General features: G+C 35.9%; 1 protein-coding gene across 1 annotated transcript; it reads right to left on the bottom strand.

The window, feature by feature from the left end:
• Positions 1-384: 384 nt before the first annotated feature.
• Positions 385-18,439, bottom strand: LOC110111814. Its single transcript, XM_020843832.2, has 9 exons — positions 18,235-18,439; positions 13,408-13,813; positions 13,159-13,295; positions 6,312-6,425; positions 6,160-6,228; positions 4,488-4,620; positions 2,452-2,612; positions 2,254-2,380; positions 385-1,763 (listed from the first exon to the last, which is right to left on the bottom strand). The coding sequence occupies exons 2-9, from the start codon at positions 13,708-13,710 to the stop codon at positions 576-578; spliced, it is 2,232 nt and encodes a 743-aa protein (XP_020699491.1). The 5' UTR covers positions 13,711-13,813; positions 18,235-18,439; the 3' UTR covers positions 385-575.
• Between the last annotated feature and the right edge of the window lie 2,596 nt (positions 18,440-21,035).

The raw sequence follows: 21,035 nt of genomic DNA on the forward strand, positions 1-21,035 counted from the left end.
AAATCAGCATTTTAGTACATGAGAGTTACTTTAAGAAGCTGTAAGAAAATCGTCCCAAACGAAACCTAAATTTGCTAATGATTCCCATACGAGTCATCAATCAAAAAATCTTGTTATTAAGATGGCATATCTCTTGAAGATTCACCACACAAAAATACTGAAAAAAAATTGTTTGCAAGGAGATCTCCTGCACTATCTGATAGGAGTCAGATTTTGGAGATGCAAATAGGTATTCAGATATGATATTAATATAATATATATATAATATAATATATATATATAATATATATATATTATATAATATGATATAAATAATTATTATATAATATTACTTGCGCAGTTTTCATTCCAAAATAAAATAAAAGAAATTTCTAAATAGGAGGATAAAAAGAAAGAAAAACTTTCACTAACAAAATATCCTTTCAAGAGGAAAAATAAATAAAATTTGTATAAATACACTTGTTCATAAATTTATGCACATTCATAAGCTTTGCTTCCAAGGGCTTGTCAATCATCAGACTCCCCCTTAAGCATTGCCTGTGAAGAGATGAGTTCCAGCCTAAAATGAGATTTTGCTATTGGTGCCAATGCCTCATAAATGGCTTCATGGCAGATTCTTGAAGAGTTGGGGGGTTCTGATGGGTGTAATTAATACGCATCAAGTCTACTGAAGGAATTGGAGCAGAGGTAAGACCTGTAGAGCTACTCACTTGAGTTGGGATGAATGGTTCAGCCATGCTCATACCAATATAGTTTGGAGGCCGCAACAGTTGGTCCGAACCAGCGGCGTCGAAAGACAATCGGAAAGGCAAATTTCTGAATTCAGGCAAGACACTGTAGAGACTCCCATCACCACTGCCACTTTGAACTCCATTTCCAGAAGAATCAATTCCAGACCAAACATTATGTGGCTGATGTTCATTAGGAAACAAATTTTGCCTCCCTAATCTATCAGTGACACAGGATTGCAAAGTACACCTTGAACTCGATGATGGATAGTATCCTAGCTGATTTTCATACCTGATCTTGTTGCAGAAGTTCTTGTCAATCATGTTTTGCAGGTAAAGTTCTTTCTCACAAGAATGTCTTTCATTGATGGGTTCGTGGTTATCCTCAAGAAGAGGGAACCGATCGATTTCTCGCAAGTTTCCATCATTCATCAATAACTGTAGTCCGGGTTGGCTCAAATCATTCATGTGTGATGAAAGTATATCTGATGCCATTGGAAAAGTTGGAATCACCTCATCATGGCTTTGGATATAAGAACCGAACAATTGTGAAGTAGTTTCGACACTAAAAGATGAGGGAAGAAGCCGCCCAGCAACCTGCTCCATGCTTTCTCTTTCCAAATTGATTATCGGTGTTGCTTGAACTTGAAAATGTTGGCATTGGTTGAGCGGTACATCAGAAGATGCAAACAAATGGGTTTGTGAAGGTTTCTGATAGTTTGAATCCTCACAATTAGTAGAAATCCAGGTGCTCTTCAATGGTGAGATGAGAGCTTTTAGTTCCTCGACCATCTGACTGGAATCCATTTTATCAACAGATTGTGAGGGAGAAAGTGTATTTTTTGCAGGTTTCAGTGTATTTTCATTTCTTGTTTCTTGATCCGAAATGGAAGGGTTGAGCTCTCGAACACTGTTGAGAGAAGGTATTCGCTCCAACGTATGATCATGAGCAGAGACAGAACGGGAACGAGAATCTTCTTCATCAGTTGAAACAATGGAATGACCAGGTGAGTTCCCCAGAACTGATTCCTCAGCCTGATAAAACGATTACGACTTCAACACAACAATTTTCTACTTAAATAGTGGAAGTAAAAGGCTTCAGTAAAGACAAAAAGATTGGAAAATCAAGAGCAGTTAAGGACAACACTATGAATCAGACAACCGAATTTTGATTAAGAATGAACATTAGTTCAAAGGTAATAATATGAAATGCTGAACTTAGAGGGGTATAATATACCCTTTTACATCAATTGTTTAATCTTACTAAACTGTTCACACCAGCTTCCTTGGCCTACTCTGCAAGTGCTAGAATTACTCAGTAATAAAAAGATATGGTATAGCAGTAAAGCAGATTATAAGTTCGATAATCCTAGAAGAAATCAGCATGAAATCTTCACAATCAGAAATTCTAAAGGCAAAGGGTGGAAAAATAATGCAGTAAAAGATAATTCTGATAGCAACTATGCATGTTATAAAAAAAAACTTTCTACAAATGCACAATTTGAAACAATAACAATCGTCGAACCTTTTCATGAAGCAATGCTCTTGATTCAGCAAGTTCTTTCTCCAAACATTCCATCCGGTGCATTTTCAGGAACTTCCTCTTATTGTACTTTTCAAAAGCTGCATGGGTATCTTTAGCCACCTGCATCCTGTGGGAACAAAATGATTTGATCACTCAAATTCAAGGCAAGGTGAAAGCTATATTGATTAAAATGCTAACCAATGTTCTCGAAGCCTATTATTTTCCTCATCCTCATACAATTTATATGGATATACATGAAAGTTTTTGATGTCACCAAGCACATGGCTAACGGATTTGGACTGAATGTGATCACCAGAATGTTTTAGCTCTTTTAGCATTTTGAATTGCTTCTTATTTACCTGTAAATACAAGAAGTCGTCAACTTCACGCCACAGAAGGTCACATTACCTTTGTGAGCTTAATATTAAGCGGAAAACCAGTTTCTATTGAACAAAGGCTTATGATAATATTTTATCTACTTTACATGCATAAATGAGGATTAAGCAAGCAAAATACAATCAAGCAAAAGTAGGAGTGTGCACCTTATTCTATGCTATTCCCAAGAGAAGTGAACTACCACACTGAACAAAACCATAGAGAATGCAAAATTAAGTGCACCAGAAATATCAAATCAGGGAATTTTAGATGCGGGTAATTTTAGATAGTCATTTATGTCATTTGTTGAAGATTAGAGGTGTATTTGCAAATTTGCGGGCATTAAGGTCTCTTAGTTGATCCAAGATAAATATTTTAAATGGTATAAAAAAGGGATCAACCACAACATTTATGAGAAAAAGTCATGAAATCATCCAACTTCAAGCCAAGAATGAAGCAAGAGTTTCGACAAATAATGAAGTCTTTAAACTTCATGCTTCCATCTCTCCTCATCCTTCCGGCTAGGGGTGTCATTATTTAACCCAACCTAAAATCCGACCCGAGCCCGACTCAAAAAAATTCTGGTTTTGGTCAACCTTTTTGGCAAACAGGTCGGGTTCAGATTTCCGAACTGATTTTAATTTGACCCGTTTTTTGACCCATTTTTAAAATCAGGTCAGATTTGGGTTGACCCAAAAGCCAAAAGTTGACCTGGATCTGCAAGCCAATCTCAAGCTATAGGTCTTGCATCACATTGACTGGCCCCTCCTGCTATCCGCATGACTGCGTGGTACGCGTCCCACATTCCAGCCCGCAGGGTCGCACCGGTGTAGGCGGTGCACCACGTCACGTCCGTGTCCTGTATCGGCACCCGCACACCTGCGGCTCGTGGCCTTCCCCTTGCGCTCAGGTGCTCCCAAGGCCCGCTCACGCATTGCTAGACTCGTACCCCCCTCAGCCGCGTGCATTGCATTGCCAGGTTCACACCCACTAGCGACCCCACGCCCCACTCGCGAGTCGCGAACCTACAGCCCACGCTTGACCCCTTCCCCCTCATGCACCCCGCAGCTCGCAACTCACCCTAGCTCGCCTGATCTGCACCCGAGTCAGCGTGTCGAGTGGGGTTGACCCAAGTTTGGAGTGGGTCGGATCCGTGTTTAGATTTCTGACCGTTTCTAGAATCGGGTTGGCTCAAATAACGGCGGGTCATTTTTGGATTGGACCCAAACCCGACTCAAAACCCCATTTTGACATCCCAACTTCCAACAAGGATATTGACAATCTTAGACTATCAAACCTTTTCTATAATAGCCACAAGATTCAACCCATCAAGCACCACAATCCAAGGAGAGTAGAGTGTGCGCATTACCATTCCCTGAAGAAGTATACCACCACACTAGACAAAACCAAGGAGGATGGGAAACTAAATGCACTAGAAAAATCGAAAAAGCGATTTCAATGGCCGTTTTATGTCATTTGTTAAAGCTTAGTGGTGTATTTGCAAATATGATGGTGTTAAGTCGATTAGTTGATATTGGACAAATCTTGTATGTGAATAACATTTTGGAAAAACATCCAACTTCAAGCCAAGAATAAAGTAGGAGTTTCATGGAATAAAAAAATCCTTCAAACTTCATTCTTCTATCTCACCTCACCCCCTTTTTTTTTATCTCACCTCACCCTTCTGGCAATGATAGTGAGGATCTTAGGGTTTCAAACCTTTCATATAATAGCCAACTTTCAACTCAGCAAGCACCAGAAGGCACTAGTTCCCTCAATCAAAAAGAAATGCATGGCTTCCATATTAAAAAGTGCTGGACCAAACTCTAATCACCAACAAAGCTGCATGCAACCAGTACCTTGATATAAGACATATATTTAGCCTCATCCACATAGCGATTAGATATTTTCAGTGGCAGTTCTTCCTTCTGTATGAAATAATCATGAGGCTTTTCTGAACCCTCGCTGCTGTCATTCAGAGTGGACAGCTTCCTGCGAACACAAATAGAATGCATTCTTGATTAGAAGTCTCATTCTTCTATAGACCGCATTTGCCAAAAAGTACTTGAAAAGCATAAAAACCAACACATTGAAAAAAGATAGGCAGCAAAACCTATGTTACCATGCTGTGGATTTCAAGCGCAGCAAAAGAAGGGTGAATGAGCATACAGTTTATAATAAAATATTATGTAACTCAGCATAGTTTTCATGTTATTCCTTCCTTCTAGTAGTACCGGGCAAAATATTTCCCAAATTAGACTTGGGCCACTATTCTAGTTTAATTGAAACAAACTCCATGGATGGACTTGGATTAAAGTCCAAATATCACCAAAATCGGCTAATGAAACATGAAGCTCTAATATTTTAATGATCTCAATATACGGACGATGAATATTAAAATCAACAAAATTTAGAACAGCCAGCCACAGAGCACGAATGAAAATAAATGAGGGTCAAGCAACAACGAATACACTTTTTCCTTCTATCAAGTTATGAACCAACTCACTAAAAGTGGCTCACTTGTGCTTGTGCCAGCAAATATTTGATTTTTTTTTTCAGAATGGTTCAGACCAAAACTTCGGTGACACTAGTAAGGCTGTTAGCCAGCCCAACCATGCACAGTAGGTACCATAGTGGTGTCTTCACTTCACAATTTTAATACAGTTTAGAGACAAAAAATTGGATGCTTGGCATGAAACAACACGTAAAAGATGGTTCAAGAGAAGTTATTCGGCTTCGAAGCTCAAGAAAAGTCCTCTATACATTTACAAATCTGATAGCCTAAACTACTTTATAGACAAAATCAAATCATTTTAAATTCTTTGGGCAACACTTCAAGAGAAGTGCTCTGGAGAGTTCTAGAAAAGAAAGAGATTAATAATGCTTATATTCAAGTCCATAAGGACATGTATGCAAGAGCTATTACTAGCATTCAAATACAAGGAGATTTGGCCAAGTATTTTCCTATTTCAGTTGGATAACATCAAGGATCAACTTTAAGCCCATATCTTTTTGCTTTAGTCATGGATGTTCTTACTAGACATTGCAAATCACAAACTCCAGGCATAGTGGTGACTAATATATAAACAAAACAACAGACTCGTTTGGAGAAAGGAACAAGAGTTGCAATATTTTTCATTGCAAGAAAAACGCAACAGAAGATATAAAGTGCACCATAATCAATCCATTGCATACTACAAGCAGAACATCATCCATGAGGTTCGTGAGCACAGCAAACAACAAATTACAACTAGGAATTTTTAAAAAAGAGGAAATTTTTTCATCACTGGATAAAAAACCAATCCCACTTAAGAAACTGCATAAAATAACAAACATATATGTAAAAGAGAAGAGCAATGCAGTGAAGCTTCTTATACTTGAATGAAGTTGTAGTTAAGTCCCATACAAGTAGTTTTCTATAAAGATATAGGAGTGAATTATTATAATTATTGAGTTGAAGTCATCAAGATGAGTTTTATAAATTATCTCCAGATATATTAAACAAAAGAAATAACCAAACAAATAAACAACCTCCACAACTTCTCTGGATCCTCACAAGTTTCTGATTTCTCCTTCAACATCCTGAGCACCGCAACCATGCTGTCACAGACACAAAATTCATGTATGAAACAGTTGAAAGTTACAAGAAGGTTAAGCTAAATCAATACAAAAATATAACATACTTAGTATGGTACTTATTTATCTCCAAGTTATATTGTTTCTTACTGACTCTGGTGTGTCGTTCCTTCTGAAGAAGAACATCAGGATGTAGATCACTGGAGCAAAGTAAGGTAGACCTGACAATTTACATACAATGGTTTAGTCAATGATAATATATTGAGTAAACGAGAAAAAATCTTGTAGGTGTTAATACGCAACCAACAGCTTCAAAGATGGAAGGAATAATGGAAGAACAAGCAAATCAAGAAAGTTTAAAGACAAGTAAAAGTAATATAGAACTCAACAAGTGCAACTTAATATGTAAAGTTTGATACATGTAGTACTTTGAAGTAAGGATAGGATCAGAGAACATAACAAATATTAGAGTGGAGCAGCATGAGCCTTTAATGATTACTGAAATAAACTCCTAAATGAAAAAAGATGTTAGTAAGAAAAAAATATTATTTCAACATATTTTTAAAAAAAATTGAATAAAAAATAATGATGAAATAAACATGGCAAAAAAGAGAAAAGAAAAAAAATAAGGAAAAAATGAAAGGGAATCCAGAAAAATATGAAAACAAGCTAGGAAATTACAAAAATTCAGGTAATTTTAGAAGATACTTTGGGTTTCTTGAATTTTTCTTGTGCTCATCTTGATAAGGACTTCTATTTTATTGCTCAAAAAAAGTAAAATGGTCCATTAAATTTAAGAAAATAATAAAAAAGAGTGTAGATATCAAGAAAATAAGAATTTCATAGGTTTTTAACACAATAAGAAAAATGGAGCATACATGGTCTGCAGCCTGACAATTATCCAAATTGCAAATGAAAAATAATAATAATGAATAATGAAATGCTCTCAACCCTGGTAGAACCAATATTCTTTTCCAAGGACTTGGATGTGCCTATTAGGTCAATCAGGTGGTGAAAGCGAAGTTCTCCATCCAATCACAAAAAATGCAATGAATGCTAAGTTCATCAACACTGAAAAAGAAAGCTTAGGAATATAAATACAAAACATAGAGGTATGTGGGCAAGCACTGCTCACCTCGTTTGACATGCAAAAACACCTTTGATCTCCCTATGTGCAATCCAAGACATTTTTCCCTACGTTGGATATGATTATCATAAATCATACCCACAGGGAACCCTCATTACAACCACACCTCCAAGATTGAAAGACATACTTAGCGCATCTTCCAACTTGATGATGAATTCAATTACTGCAAAGCTTATTAGGATGGGTATATCAATGTCATATAAGTTTCCTATCTTAAAGGCAAGCATGCTTCAAGCTTTAACTGTTATGATGGGTATGATTGTGTTAGACCGGTCCAGCTGGTTCGCACAGGACTGGCCCAGCGCAATAGAGGCAGAAATCTTCCGCCTCTTCGGTAGCCGTTCAGACCGCAAGAGCCAACCGAACATTTTAGGAAGGATTTTTGAGGGGTTTGGGAGGGAAATTTGAATGCGTGGACTGTTTAGAGATTTCCTTTTGATTTATATGCATTAAATAGTTTGTTTTCCTAGGGTTAGGGCATCTTGCATTTGGCTGAAATTTGAGATCTCTTAGATTTATGTTTTCTTTTGGCTCTAGCGGCGTCTAGAGATTTGGGAGAGATCGATCCTCCTCTCGAATAGAGAATCAATTGTATCTTGCTATTTTTTGTTTCCCTTTTCTCAAATAATACAAATTATCTACTGCTTTCGTGATTTTGTGCAGATTTTTGTGGAGAAAACTCGCTGTTTTCCAAAGATTGATAGGAAATACTCGAGATCTACAAGTACTTCCTATCAAATTGGTATTAGAGCACATCGATCGAAGGGGAATCAATGGCCGGAAGGAAAGTGAAAATTTTGGAGGGAGAACTTGGGCAACTCAAAGCAAATTTTGAGGAGAAGATCACTGATCTTCAAAATCAGATTGCATCCGTCAATGAAAGGATGGAAAAGTTCGCCATGGTGGAAGACATGTTGAAGAAATTGCTTGACGCCAAAATCAAACCGGTGACATCAGAAACAAAGGAAACTACCAGCGGCCATGGAAGAGATGGAAACCCTGACACGTTTAGGGTAAGGGAAAATCCAAAAGTGGATATCCTGGAGGGAGAAGATGGAATGCCTCCTCTAGAACCACTTTTTAGAGGGAGATGAGCATTGGCTATGTAAGAAGGGATGCTTAATTTGTAAGGAGGGGATAATTTCGATCTTCGGGGTGCCGATTTTGAAAGAATATAAAGAGATTTTGATGAATGTTTTGGGTATGATCGCCGGAGGGAAGATCGTGACAATTGGAGAGCACCTCCGCTTCAAGGAATGGGAGGTAATGGAGGATTTAGAAGAAATGGGTGTGACCCGAGGGTGACGAAACTGAAGATGTCAATCTTTGAGGGAAAGGATGTGCACGGGTGGATCTACAAGGTAGAAATATATTTCGCCGTCAATGGGCTGACAGAGGAGAGGAGACTAACAGCAGCGGGCCTATGTTTAGAAGGGAAGGCTTTGTCTTGGTATCAATGGAGGGACATGCAATAACTCATACGGAGTTGGAGAGAGTTCAAGGATTATTTGGTAGAACGTTTTCGAACTGGCAAGGGAGTAGACTTCTACGAGCAGTTCGTCGCTTTGACACAGGAGAGTTCAGTAACGGAGTACCGGGAGAGATTCGAGTACCTTGCTAGCCGATTGGACCGCCTTCTTGAGATAGTGCTAGAGGGAAATTTCATGAAGGGGCTGACACCAGAGATCCGGGCAGCGGTTAGAGTAATGAAGCCTAGTGACTTGGGAGAGGCCATGGAACTAGCTCAGTTAGTGGAGGATCAGAGGCACCTAGAGAGAGAAACTAGAGGCAGTATGTCAGTAGTCTCAGACAAGATGACCACCACCTTATTGGCATCCAATGAGCCAACATTGGATACTCTTCGGGGAACTTCACAGGAAAAGACTGCAAAAGGAAGATCCGGGGAAAACGTCAAGAAGCTCACGGAAACAGAATTACAGGAGAAGAGGGCGAAGGGTTTCTGTTTTAGATGCGACGAGAAGTATACTCAGGAGCACAGGTGTAAGGACCGAACTCTTCAAGTTCATACCATTTGTGATGAAGAAGGAATTGATGAGGGTGTCATATTTTCACCTTGCGGACAAGGTGGATCTTTGAGAAGGAGTATTGTTAGATCGGTCCAACCGATCCATACGAGACTGGCCCAGAGCAATAGAGGCGGAAATCTTTTGCCTCTTCGGTAGTCGTTCGAAACGCAAGAGCCAACCAAACATTTTAGAAAGGATTTTGGGAGGAAAATTTGAATGTAGGGACTATTTAAGGATTTCCTTTTTATTTGTATGCATTAAATAGTTTGTTATCCTAGCGTTAGGGCATCTTGAATTTGGATGAAATTTGAGATCTCTTAGATTTAGGTTTTCTTTTGGGCTCTACGGCGTCTAGAGATTTGGGAGAGATCGATAATCCTCTCAAATAGAGGATCAATTGTATCTTGTTATTTTCCGTTTCCCTTTAATACAAATTATCTACTGTTTTCGTGGTTTTGTGCAGATTTTTGTGGAGAAAGCTCGCTGTTTTTCGAAGATTGATAGGAAATACTCGAGATCTATAAGTACTTCCTATCATATTGATGTGTATCATATATCATAACCAAGGAGCTTCCATGTAAAACCTTTATTATCAATACCCTCAATTTCAAATCAAGCAAAACATTTGAAATCATTTGGCGCGCAAAAAATTATTTTAATTCTCAGAATGTTATAATTGAAATGGTTCTTTATCAAAACTAAACTCATGACCACAAAGAAAAGCATACTTTGAGCATTTCCCCAATGATGTTTTCAGTCATTAGAAACTCATAACTGAAAAAATTCGCATCATAAAAATGCCAACTCAATCTAAGATAAATATGCTTTGGGCTTTCTTGGCAAAAGACTGGCGCATATTGACAAAAAAAAACCTTATTTGTGGAATCCACACCATCCAGTACACAAACCACTTCGTGCATGTCACCACCCATGCCATGCACAATCCTCGCAAATCCCCCTCACCTACCCACTCGCTCACTCTCGATCTCTCCTTCACCTGTCTCTCTCAAATTCTCAAAAATCTTTGCTTGCCTCAGTCATTGACACAACCGTCATCGGCCTCTCTCTCTCTCTCTCTCTCTCACACACACACTCTCTCTCTAAAAAGAGAGGCAAATAAAAAAAAGATAAAAAATCAATGTTCAAATGATAAAATAAAATATTAAAATATCTCAATAATAGCCGTGTTGAAAGCAAATTTCTACCGAAAGGGACTATATTTTTAAAATGCCCTCAAACCTTTGTACAAACTATTTTGGGCTCAAACTCAAGTAAAATGTGAAGTATCGAGAAAACTTATAAAATTTTAAGTATTTTAAGAGAAATTAATCCCCTAAAACTTAAAGCAAAATCTATTCACCTTCCATAATTATTTGCCCAAAGTGATAAATTTAAGAATAATCATAGCTCAATGGTCAATGTCTTGTCAAGTCTATCACTACGATTCATTCCCAAATGATCTCTCACCAGCAAGTACGTGACATCAACTAACCAGTAATTTTCTCATCAAATGACACCGCATGTAAGTGGTTATGACTAGAGCCCTCTAACTGGTTTATTTTTTCCACAAAATAACACCATAAATTGCGATTATCAACACAACTAGCAAATTCCCGGATGACTAAAAACCTTTTGTAAATTATATGGTGCACTTAATGAGACACAAAGTTCTCGATTAGCTCAGCTCAACTAACATTTTTCTCATTATACAAATGTACACCTCAAGTCTACAAAGTTCCTTTAGACAAAACAATCTATGCTTATCAACAAAAATCATTTGGTCAGAATAGGTCAACCACCACCTCAGGCTGAGTAACCTAAGGTCTATGATAACTCAAGTCGACGAAACCATAAAATCTTGATCAAATTTGACAGCATTCACCTCACCATCGACTTTAATGTAAGTTGGTAAATTTTAAACTTTATACTGGTACTATATGTCAAGCACTTTGTATCTATCTAACAACTATTCTTAATCAAAAATTATTTCTTATCATCCGGATGAATAATTAAACATAGGGACTTGCACTTATGAAAAATCTAGAATAAGATCAAAAAGTCCTCTCAAAATTAAGGTAAATCTATAGATAGTGTCTTATCTTCAATATAATATACCTTATAAATTTGATCTGGAAAACACCAAGACTCTCATGGAAAAGGATAGGGTGTGAATTTTGAAGGCCCGTTGTGCAATCAAGTAAATAATAACCATAAAAAAGTCCATCAAAATCTAATTAAAAAAAAAAGATATATATATTTGATATATATACACCATCCACACTAATTTGCTAGGATTGATAAATTTAAGTATAATTGAAACTTATAATTAGCCAATTAAATATCCAGTGCATTTATAAGATTACATTAAAAAATCTCACAACAATGAATACATGCCAATCTCCCTTTGGACTGCATGGGTGTGTTCAAAATAAACTTCTAAACAACATTAATCAAATCAAGGGCCAAGCTCTAATGTTCCTTAATAGATAAATATATAAGTTGTGAGATATAAGACACGCTCAATAGGGCATGAAACTCAATATTAGTCATGGTCATACATGAAATTAGCCCTTCGACAATTTTTTTTTAATTCTACAAGGTACCCGTATACGATGCAACACATGGTTGCTAATAAAGATCCTCTAATTAGTTGGGTCAACTACATCCATTGGCTAAGTAGAGCATGATCCATAATAACCCAAGGTGATAAAACTATAGGATTTTGATCAAATTTGTCATCATTTTCCCCCACCATCTGCTTAGAGTCCATAGCGATATATCCCTCTCCCAAAATCCAACTGAAGAAAAATAACATAGAACCTATAGACTAGTCTTGATCAAAATTTCTTTCACAATAGGGAGTTCTAACTATATCTTTTTTTTTTTCAGAGCCCACAAAAAACAGGAAAAAAAAAACAGAAAAAAAGAACAATGGTGCAATAAAAAAAACATACAAAAGATTATTGTTCCACACACAGTGAAGAAACAGGATAGACACAAGAATGGGTTCTGTATGATGAAGTTAACCACAGCCATGCAATATTTATTTCCAAAAGGACATGTTCCTGGCAGATCGGCGGTCAAGAGGTCGTCAAGCAATGGCCTCGTACATAACAAGTTCAGAGTTCAAACCTGAGTGTAGTTAACGAATAGAATGCAAAATGCAGTTACAGTTTAAAAATTATGTGCTATATATACATATAAGCACCCGTAATGTCACTTGATAAATCATGCACTTACACATAAAACCATGAAATTATGATATGTACTCTCTGACAACTTAACAATTTTTCAAGACCAGCAATGCAGAGGGAAAAAAAATTATAATGTACCAACACTTGTTTATTCAAACATCCATTGGCTAAGCCACCTTTATATCGTAATTCTTGTTGGGTTGCCACATTATCATGCTCTAACAAAAATAATGGTGTGAGCATAAAAATGCTTTTAATCTAAGCACATCTACTTTAACAATACCATCACCAGCCTCCGAGTTTTAGAATATCTAAGTCAGGATAAGTTGCTTTTTTTATGTACACGCCACTAATATGGGCTCAAATAGTCACGTTTAACACTTTAACTACAAGACCGTTCCACAAATGGTTCAAAAGATTAATCTAAAATTCTAATGTTCATAGCACACTTCTCATGACTGGAAACTTCATAAAAATCAGAAATATTACGTGTCAGTATAAAATTTATAGCATGCAATGTGAAAACATCTCAAAACAGAAAGATAACACTCACAGTTAAAAATGAATTAAGGTCCGCAATACTTGCCATTTAAGGAAAGGATTTCCAAAATGAAGGTTTTCCCCAGTAAGCAATGACTGAACTGCTTCTTCAGGAAAAGCGCAACTAGGAAGGAACTGCATGAGAAGCTTTCTTTCAGACACTGACAGACAAGTCAACCAGACCTATCAAAAATATATCAAATGTTTCAGCCCAGATGTAAAAGAAGGAACCCAATAGGTGGGTCTAGCTCAGTCATATCAAAGGGGAAGAATTAAAACTGAAAGATCTAGCTACCTCATGAGAAAGCACCTCCATTAGATTATCCAAATCGAATACTTCTTTTGGGAAAGAAAAGACATCAGCTAAACCGGAATGAATCTTAGGCACGGAATCAACATAGGGAGACAAGTCTTTCCATGTTATCCCAATTTGCTCCCTTTTTGCCACTACTCTCTTTTGAACCTCATCCCATTGTAAATGTACATGTGATCTCAAGTTCAAAATATAATCTGATGAGTCGAGCCTCTTTTTCTTCTTTCCCTTTAGTTCGTGCAAATTGGAACTAGCAAAGCGCTTCCTTTGTTGACCAGCAGCCATTTATCAGTACAAAAAATGTTAATCGCCAGAAGAGCAGAGCTCAGCTATCTGGTTCTTGGCTGCTACTGCAACCCATGCATTTTTGTCCGGTAGAAAACCATGCCTGCGACAAAAGAAAGGGTATGCCATCCACACCCACAAAGCTATGAGAAAATCGGCTTTGTAATTGATATCTCATAAATTGGAAAAAAAAAAACGTGAAGAGAAACTAAAGCAGCATGAACTGCAGTTGTAATGTGAGGGTGGTGTATTTTATTTGCATCATCTGTTACAAAGCTGTTGGATGATAATTATTGTGAAAAACAGAAGAGGTTACTGAAACTTTTTTTGCTAATATATCATAATAAGCATAAACAAACTCTTCAAAAGAATTAAAAAAAAAAATAGCGCATAACAAAAGAGGAAATAACTTCAAGCGGCGAAGATTAACACAGAACTATACTTCGATCAATACCATTCAGGCAACTACATTACACCATGATCTCAAAGTGAGGTGAATACAGTATTGTGATTTCATCAAGAAAAACTTCATTTATTAGGAGAGATCCAAGAGATTACAGCTTGATTTAAGCTTTGATTATCTACATTTCCATCTTTTAAAAATTGACATAAAGATGTGTCTTATCCATTAACTTAATTAGGTCTACTGCAATCCATAATTTAAATGAATGTTGGATATTAAGGGTAAGGTTTCCTAAATATGAATCCGCTAGTATTTTTCTATAAATAGGAGGCCTTAGGATGTCACATTTTAAGCTTGAAACTAGTAGATCATCAATTTTATTCTCAATCTCTCACCAAGGTTATAGCCATGGTTCCCATTGAGCCTTTCTCTCTCCCTCTTCTCCATTGGGCATGCATTCCAAGGAAACATCCAAATACTACATGGGTTTCAAAGCAGGAGACCACTCTACTCTCGGTATGCTATGGGAAGAATCCCATCATCTCTCAATTCCTCCATAAGAGATGATTCCTATGAATTCCGATAGACTTCCACACCATAATTACAATTTATTATTGATAATAGAGCACTAATTCCAACATATAATAAAATTTTCATTGTTACACTAAGGACTCGTAAAAATACACTAGGTGATTGGAAACTAAGATATATGACTTTACGAAGAGATTACAAACAAGTGACGAGTCTGATCAGCCAAAATGAGCAAATGGGAGATCAGATAACTACAATGATAGCTGCAATGAAGCTCATACTGCCCAAGGAGAAACCACCAACACCACCATCTCCTTTGGTACAAGCTATTCATACAGAAGAGACATCCACTAAGAGATAATTTGCAAAGAAGAATCCATCAACAAAGAGAGTAACTAAAAATAATAGTTTCAAGCAATGAATTTTGTTAATATGATCTCATAGACAAGGCCAAAAAACCCTACACTTATGCTATTGTTTCTTGAAACCTTAGCAATACTACCAGGGTTTCTCTTGAAATCCTAAGATATTATTAGGGCTTGTCATGAAATTTGATATAACATCATACTACAGTTTCATAACAAACCCTTGTACTTAGGGCTGCAAGCGAATCAAACGTTCGACGAGCTACTCGTTGCTCGGTTTGATTAAAGCTCGTTTGTGATCGTTTAACTAACTAAACAAACAAACTTGAAAAACATTTGTAATACTCGATCCTTAAATAAACAAGCTTGAACACTAATGTGTTTGGTTCATTTATATTCATGAACAACATCATTTGAAGCTCGTGAACAAGCTTGACATTAAGCTCGATTCGTGTTCGATTTTGAACTCATGAATAAGCTGGATAAATATATTCATATAGATTAATCATATTTTCATTTTAAATGGACAATTGATCTTATTATAAATTTTATTTCATTTTACTTTATACCTTCAATAGAATGAATTTGTTCATGAACAAGAGATATTTCACATTGGTCAATGTTTGCTAGATTGTTTGTTTAAGATGTTCATGAACAAATATAAGATGAATTATAGATCGTTTAGTCATAAACGAACTCATTTGGTAGCTCAAAAATACTAGTTATGTATATGTTCATAATCTTGCTCATTTGATAGCTTAAGAATAATCATTAGATTTGTTCATAAACATGCTTGTTTGATAGTATAAAAGAATTCGCTAAATATGTTAACGAACATAGCTCGTTAAGGCTTGTTTGTTTAAAGCTCGATAAGCATTAAACGAATCGAACATGAACTGAACATGAACCAAACATGAACACCATTAATTTAAACGAATCAAACATGCACACAAAAAATAAAGCTCGAATCAAACACGAACCGAACTTGAACAAGCTAATAATAAACAAACTCAAATATGAACACTCACATACTCGGCTCGGCTCAGTTTGTTTGCAGCCCTACTTATACTAATTCGAGGATTTCATATCGTCATCATCACCATCATTTCCCTTATCTTAACTATATAGTGATTGTGAATCATCATCTTCCATTCATTCCAACAAAGTGTTACCTAAGGTGTGAAATATATTCTTCATAAAACAGTTTTAAACATCTCATATCCAAGTTAGCATAAGCATATCTCTTCTTCTTCATAATCCTCTAACATTAATTTTATATGCACCTCTAATGGATACATTTTCAAGCCCCTATTATACATGTCCAAACCACCTAAGTCTGTTTTCAATTGCTTTTAACTACAATAAAATTCACTCTAATTGTTAATCTAATATAATTATTACTTAATTTATCATTCTTAACTATGATGCACCAACACTTCTCCTCAAAGAGGCATGCAGTGTCCGACATGACACTCGCCTGATACTCCTCCGACACGTGTCAAACACGCCGAAAACGTGTCTGATTAATAAATATTAAATACAAATTGGATACGCGTGTCGGACACGCGTATCTTAAATATTTTATGAATTTTTTTAAATATAATTTCTTGTATTTGACGGGATTTAAAATAAATTTTTTATTTCCTATTCACAACACCAAATCAACGTCCCCACTTAATACCCAATCATCGAATATTCTCATTTTCATTTCTTTTTGGCAGTGAAGGTATTTTTATCTCCTCTCTCGGTGACTGATAAACGACATTGACGCCTGACTCTCGACATCCTAATATTAATCATTTTAAGCACAAATTCTAGTTAAATGACTTATTATTTTCAAATTATTTTTAAAATCATACTTATTTAATTTTTATACACCTTTTAAAATATAAAAACTATAATAATGTGCCAAACCCACGTCCGTGTCCTATATTTTCAATAACTGACGTATCCCATGTCCGTGTCCTGTCGTATTCGTGTCGTCGTGTCCATGTCTGTGCATCATAGATTCTTAATTATATAAGATAGTCATCTTAACATTCTCCTTTATGTCATACTTAACTTGGATATCAACAACTTTTTATTACCAAACATTTGAATCCATACAACATCATATGTCTGATTGTAGTTTTATTTAAATTTACCTCCATGCCTCTGATGATAACCACTTATTGCATAAACTCCTTTTTTTTTCATTTTACCACTCAAGCTATATCTTTATTGTCATGTACAATGGATTCAAGATACCCAAACACATCACATGTCACTATCACTTTATATTATAGCAATATTGACCGATGACGTAATAGCATGCCCGCTGAACTTTTATATCGTATACTTTGTTTTTATTTTGCTAATTCTAATAATTACGTCTTATGAGCATTTATCTATTTTTATAATTTTCACTTTTTTTTTTAATTTTCTCTTATTAGAATCATGACATCAATAAAAAGCATACACTAAAGCATATCACTTTGCTTTTACAAGGATTTCAAAACAAACCCTAATCACTGTTTCAAGAAACCCTAGTTTAAAGTCAATGTATTATTTTTTCTTGAAAAGTCTTGTAACTTTTTTTTTAAACAAAAAATCAAAACCACAAGTTGTATACAAATTACCCTATTATATAAGACAGTGATTGTAAAGCCAGTGATTTGGAGAGTTTTCTCCCAGTCACGGTCCGCCCTTGAACGTGCTAACACACTAACTACTGACTTCTGTGATTACATTCAAATAGCACTAAAAAAAAAGTCTGCTCTTCCTCATTGCACCAAAAACTATAAAAGCTGGTTCTTTCCAATCATCTCAGTGGGCCAATTCATCTACTACTTAAAACAATTAAAATTAAAAAACAAAAAAATAACTGCAACAACAATCACTTGAAGTTTTTCAAAAGTCTCCCTGAGCAACCTTAAAATTTTAAGAGCCTGCATTGATTTTACCAAAAAGTGACTGGATTTGAGTGGTTCCAATACAACTCTAGATACAAGAAGTATTTTGCGCTAGTTTTTTCTTGCAAAGGCCTCGGTGAAATTCAAAATCCCACCTTATTCATCTTACGGAAACTAGCTACAGAGATAGGCACGTGGCTAACTCTAATCGACTCCAAAAACTAAAACATAGAAACGGCACGATAAAGAATAGAAAATCCGTCGCTCTTTTCTTCATTGAACCCCAACTCCAGGCCCGGAAGGATAAGTGCCATTCCAACTGAGATAAGCTTACCTCACGCATTCGAGGAGAGGAAGCTCGGGAAATTTGGGATATTCTGACAGATGCAGCAGAGAAAAGGAGAATTCTTTGCGATCAGAGTTTCAGGTCTCCGCACCTTTGGCTTTGGGGATTTCCAAAGGTCTTGCGAGCGAAGCAATGGCGATAGAATTGTAGCTTCGGAATTCGGAAATTAGGGGTTGTTTCGGACGAACTCGCAAGAAACTGAATGGTATATTATTATTAATTATTATTATTATTATTATTAAGGGATTTAAATTATGTTTGGGATGGCTATAATTTTTTATAAAAATAATTTAGATGCTTTTATTTAAAAAATAATTTTTTAAAGCTATTATAAAAAGTAATATTCTAACACATAATTTTTTTTTTAATAGCTAAAAAAATTATGATTATAATGTGAAAAATAAAATAATAAAAACTAAGCAAACCCTAAATACTATAGATTAAACCCACTAATAATCAAAGCATTAATAAAATCAATAAAATTTAGCATTATAGTTTTCAAATATAAGATATACTAATTATTTTTAGCATTATTAAAATTATTGAAACATTTTAGAAAATTTTAGTCACGTATTGGTTATATTAATTACATTAAAATTTGGACCTTATTAGCTTTTAATGTTTAGTAATTATAATAAATTCAATGCCTAATACCTTATCATATGCATATAAGAAGTGTATTGTTATGAGGATGTTTGCCCCATTAGAAGTTTAGCAAGAGTGGCAGCTGTTGATATTCAGGTAGCATTTAGGACAATTTTTATTTAAAGCTTTTTATGGATTTATCCAACAGTATCCACTAAGATAATTGCCTATTATATTTTTATTATTGTATAATTTTTTTGAAATTTTTATGGCGAGCAAACTTTTCATAACTCAATAGGTAGCTATAAGAAATTATTGTTTTTTTTTTTTTTTTGAATTAAAAAGTATATAATTTTAAAAACGTATTTCTGTCACAACAGTTGTGAATAATTGTATAGTAGTCATAATCCTCTCAAATAGGAGAAATTATTAAGTGTAGAGTCGGGACGCATCCAGATTGAACAAGCCACGGGACTCGATTTCCTTAGAGTCTGAATTAGAGCTATGTTCTAACTCCGCATGTAATAACTTCACCCCAAAATGGACCCTAAATTGTTCCTCATCCACTATTATTATTGATATATTCCCAAAAAAATTGTTTTGATCAAGCACGAATCTCGAGGCAAAATCGAGTCGAAAACTTCAAAAATTAAATCTGGGAGCTCCCGAACTCCGATTTCAGCGAACTTATAGTCAAACTGAGCGTCTTGGAAATACGAACCCAACGACACCAAACTCAACTCAATCCGAGTCCAAATAAGCCAAAATCAAGTACCTGAAGCGTTGTTGGAAACCTCGTACCACAATTTGAGTTACCAAACGGTCTCCGATTTTAACGAGCTTATAGTCGAATCGAACAGCTCAACGAGAAGAATCCAATGAGCCCAAGATCATAGAATTCCGACATCACTAAGGCCTTCAAATGTCTGACAAACGGTGCACAATCAAGGGATTCAATCCTAGCCGTCCATTCGACCACTCCCTATTTGACCCTGATCTCACGCCTATTTACGAGCTATGCCACTTCAGAAAAATTATAAATAGACTCCTCATTTCTCATAAGAGGGACCCCAAGCAAAAAGAAGAATAGAAGAAGAAGAAGAAGAGAAGAGAAGGAGAGGAGAAAACGGCTCCTCCTCGATCACCGCCGGAGTTCTTCTCATCGTCAGAACGACGCCAGAATCCCGCCGGACGTCCAAGTGACGCCGAAACTCTGTTCGACTTTGTAACTAAATTTCAGTTCAGAAGAAACTCATTGTAATATGATCGTCCTAACTTGTGGGACGAATCAGCCTCTTGTCTCTCAAATTGCACTAGTTGAACTTTTCAATTAGGCATGGCCCCGTAGTTTTTTCCCTTTCTAGGGTGTTCCGCGTAAAAATCATGATGTTATTTTATCTCCTGTTTGTGTGTGCTAGATATTCGTACAACACTTAGACCCTAAATTTTATAACTCCACCGACGCGTATATTCTAGCCCGCAACCATTATAATAAAAAAAAACATGTTGCATATAAAGGCATTGTTACTACTTCCTTAATTCAAAGTCGTTTGACATGGAATCTTGATCTAATTTTGTTTTGTTTTGTAATCTCTCAAGCAGAATACAATCCCGAAAACCCGAAAATTGAGACAAAATATTCTCATCACTATCATCTAAGTTGTACGTATGAGTGGATGGAAATAAGTGACAGTTGTCCGATTTGCGGGAAGGTATTGGATTATATATTTTAGACTTCATTTGAGACAATTTTTTTGGTATTTTCTAAAACAACTTTTTTGTATCAAAAAGTTGTTTTAGAAAGCAACAAAAAACTATCTCAAATGAAGCTTTAGGCTTCATGTGTGACAGCTTTTTTCTTGCTTTCTATAATAATTTTCTAGTATCTAAATTGCAATGTTGAAGGCCTTGTTGATGCTGCTCTGTTGTGTATTTTTTTTTTTAAATGAGCTTGAAATTGCACTTTCACAGATGTTTGTGGATCACAAAGTTAGATTAGCGAAGAAACAGAACAGTGTTAAACACTTATAAGAGCATCTCCAACCGAAAATGTCATTTTTCACTCCAAAATGCAGGGAAATCAAAAAATGCCGTATTTCATCTCCAATCCAACGCCATTTTGCCGCTAAAATGGTCGTTTTCGTTCGCGCCTTTCTTCCCAAGCTGTTCGGTAGAGAGAAAAAAATGCCGCGGATGAACAGTGC

The sequence above is a fragment of the Dendrobium catenatum genome, unplaced genomic scaffold, assembly GCF_001605985.2.
Source record: "Dendrobium catenatum unplaced genomic scaffold, ASM160598v2 fragScaff_scaffold_621, whole genome shotgun sequence".
NCBI classification, from domain to species: domain Eukaryota; kingdom Viridiplantae; phylum Streptophyta; class Magnoliopsida; order Asparagales; family Orchidaceae; genus Dendrobium; species Dendrobium catenatum.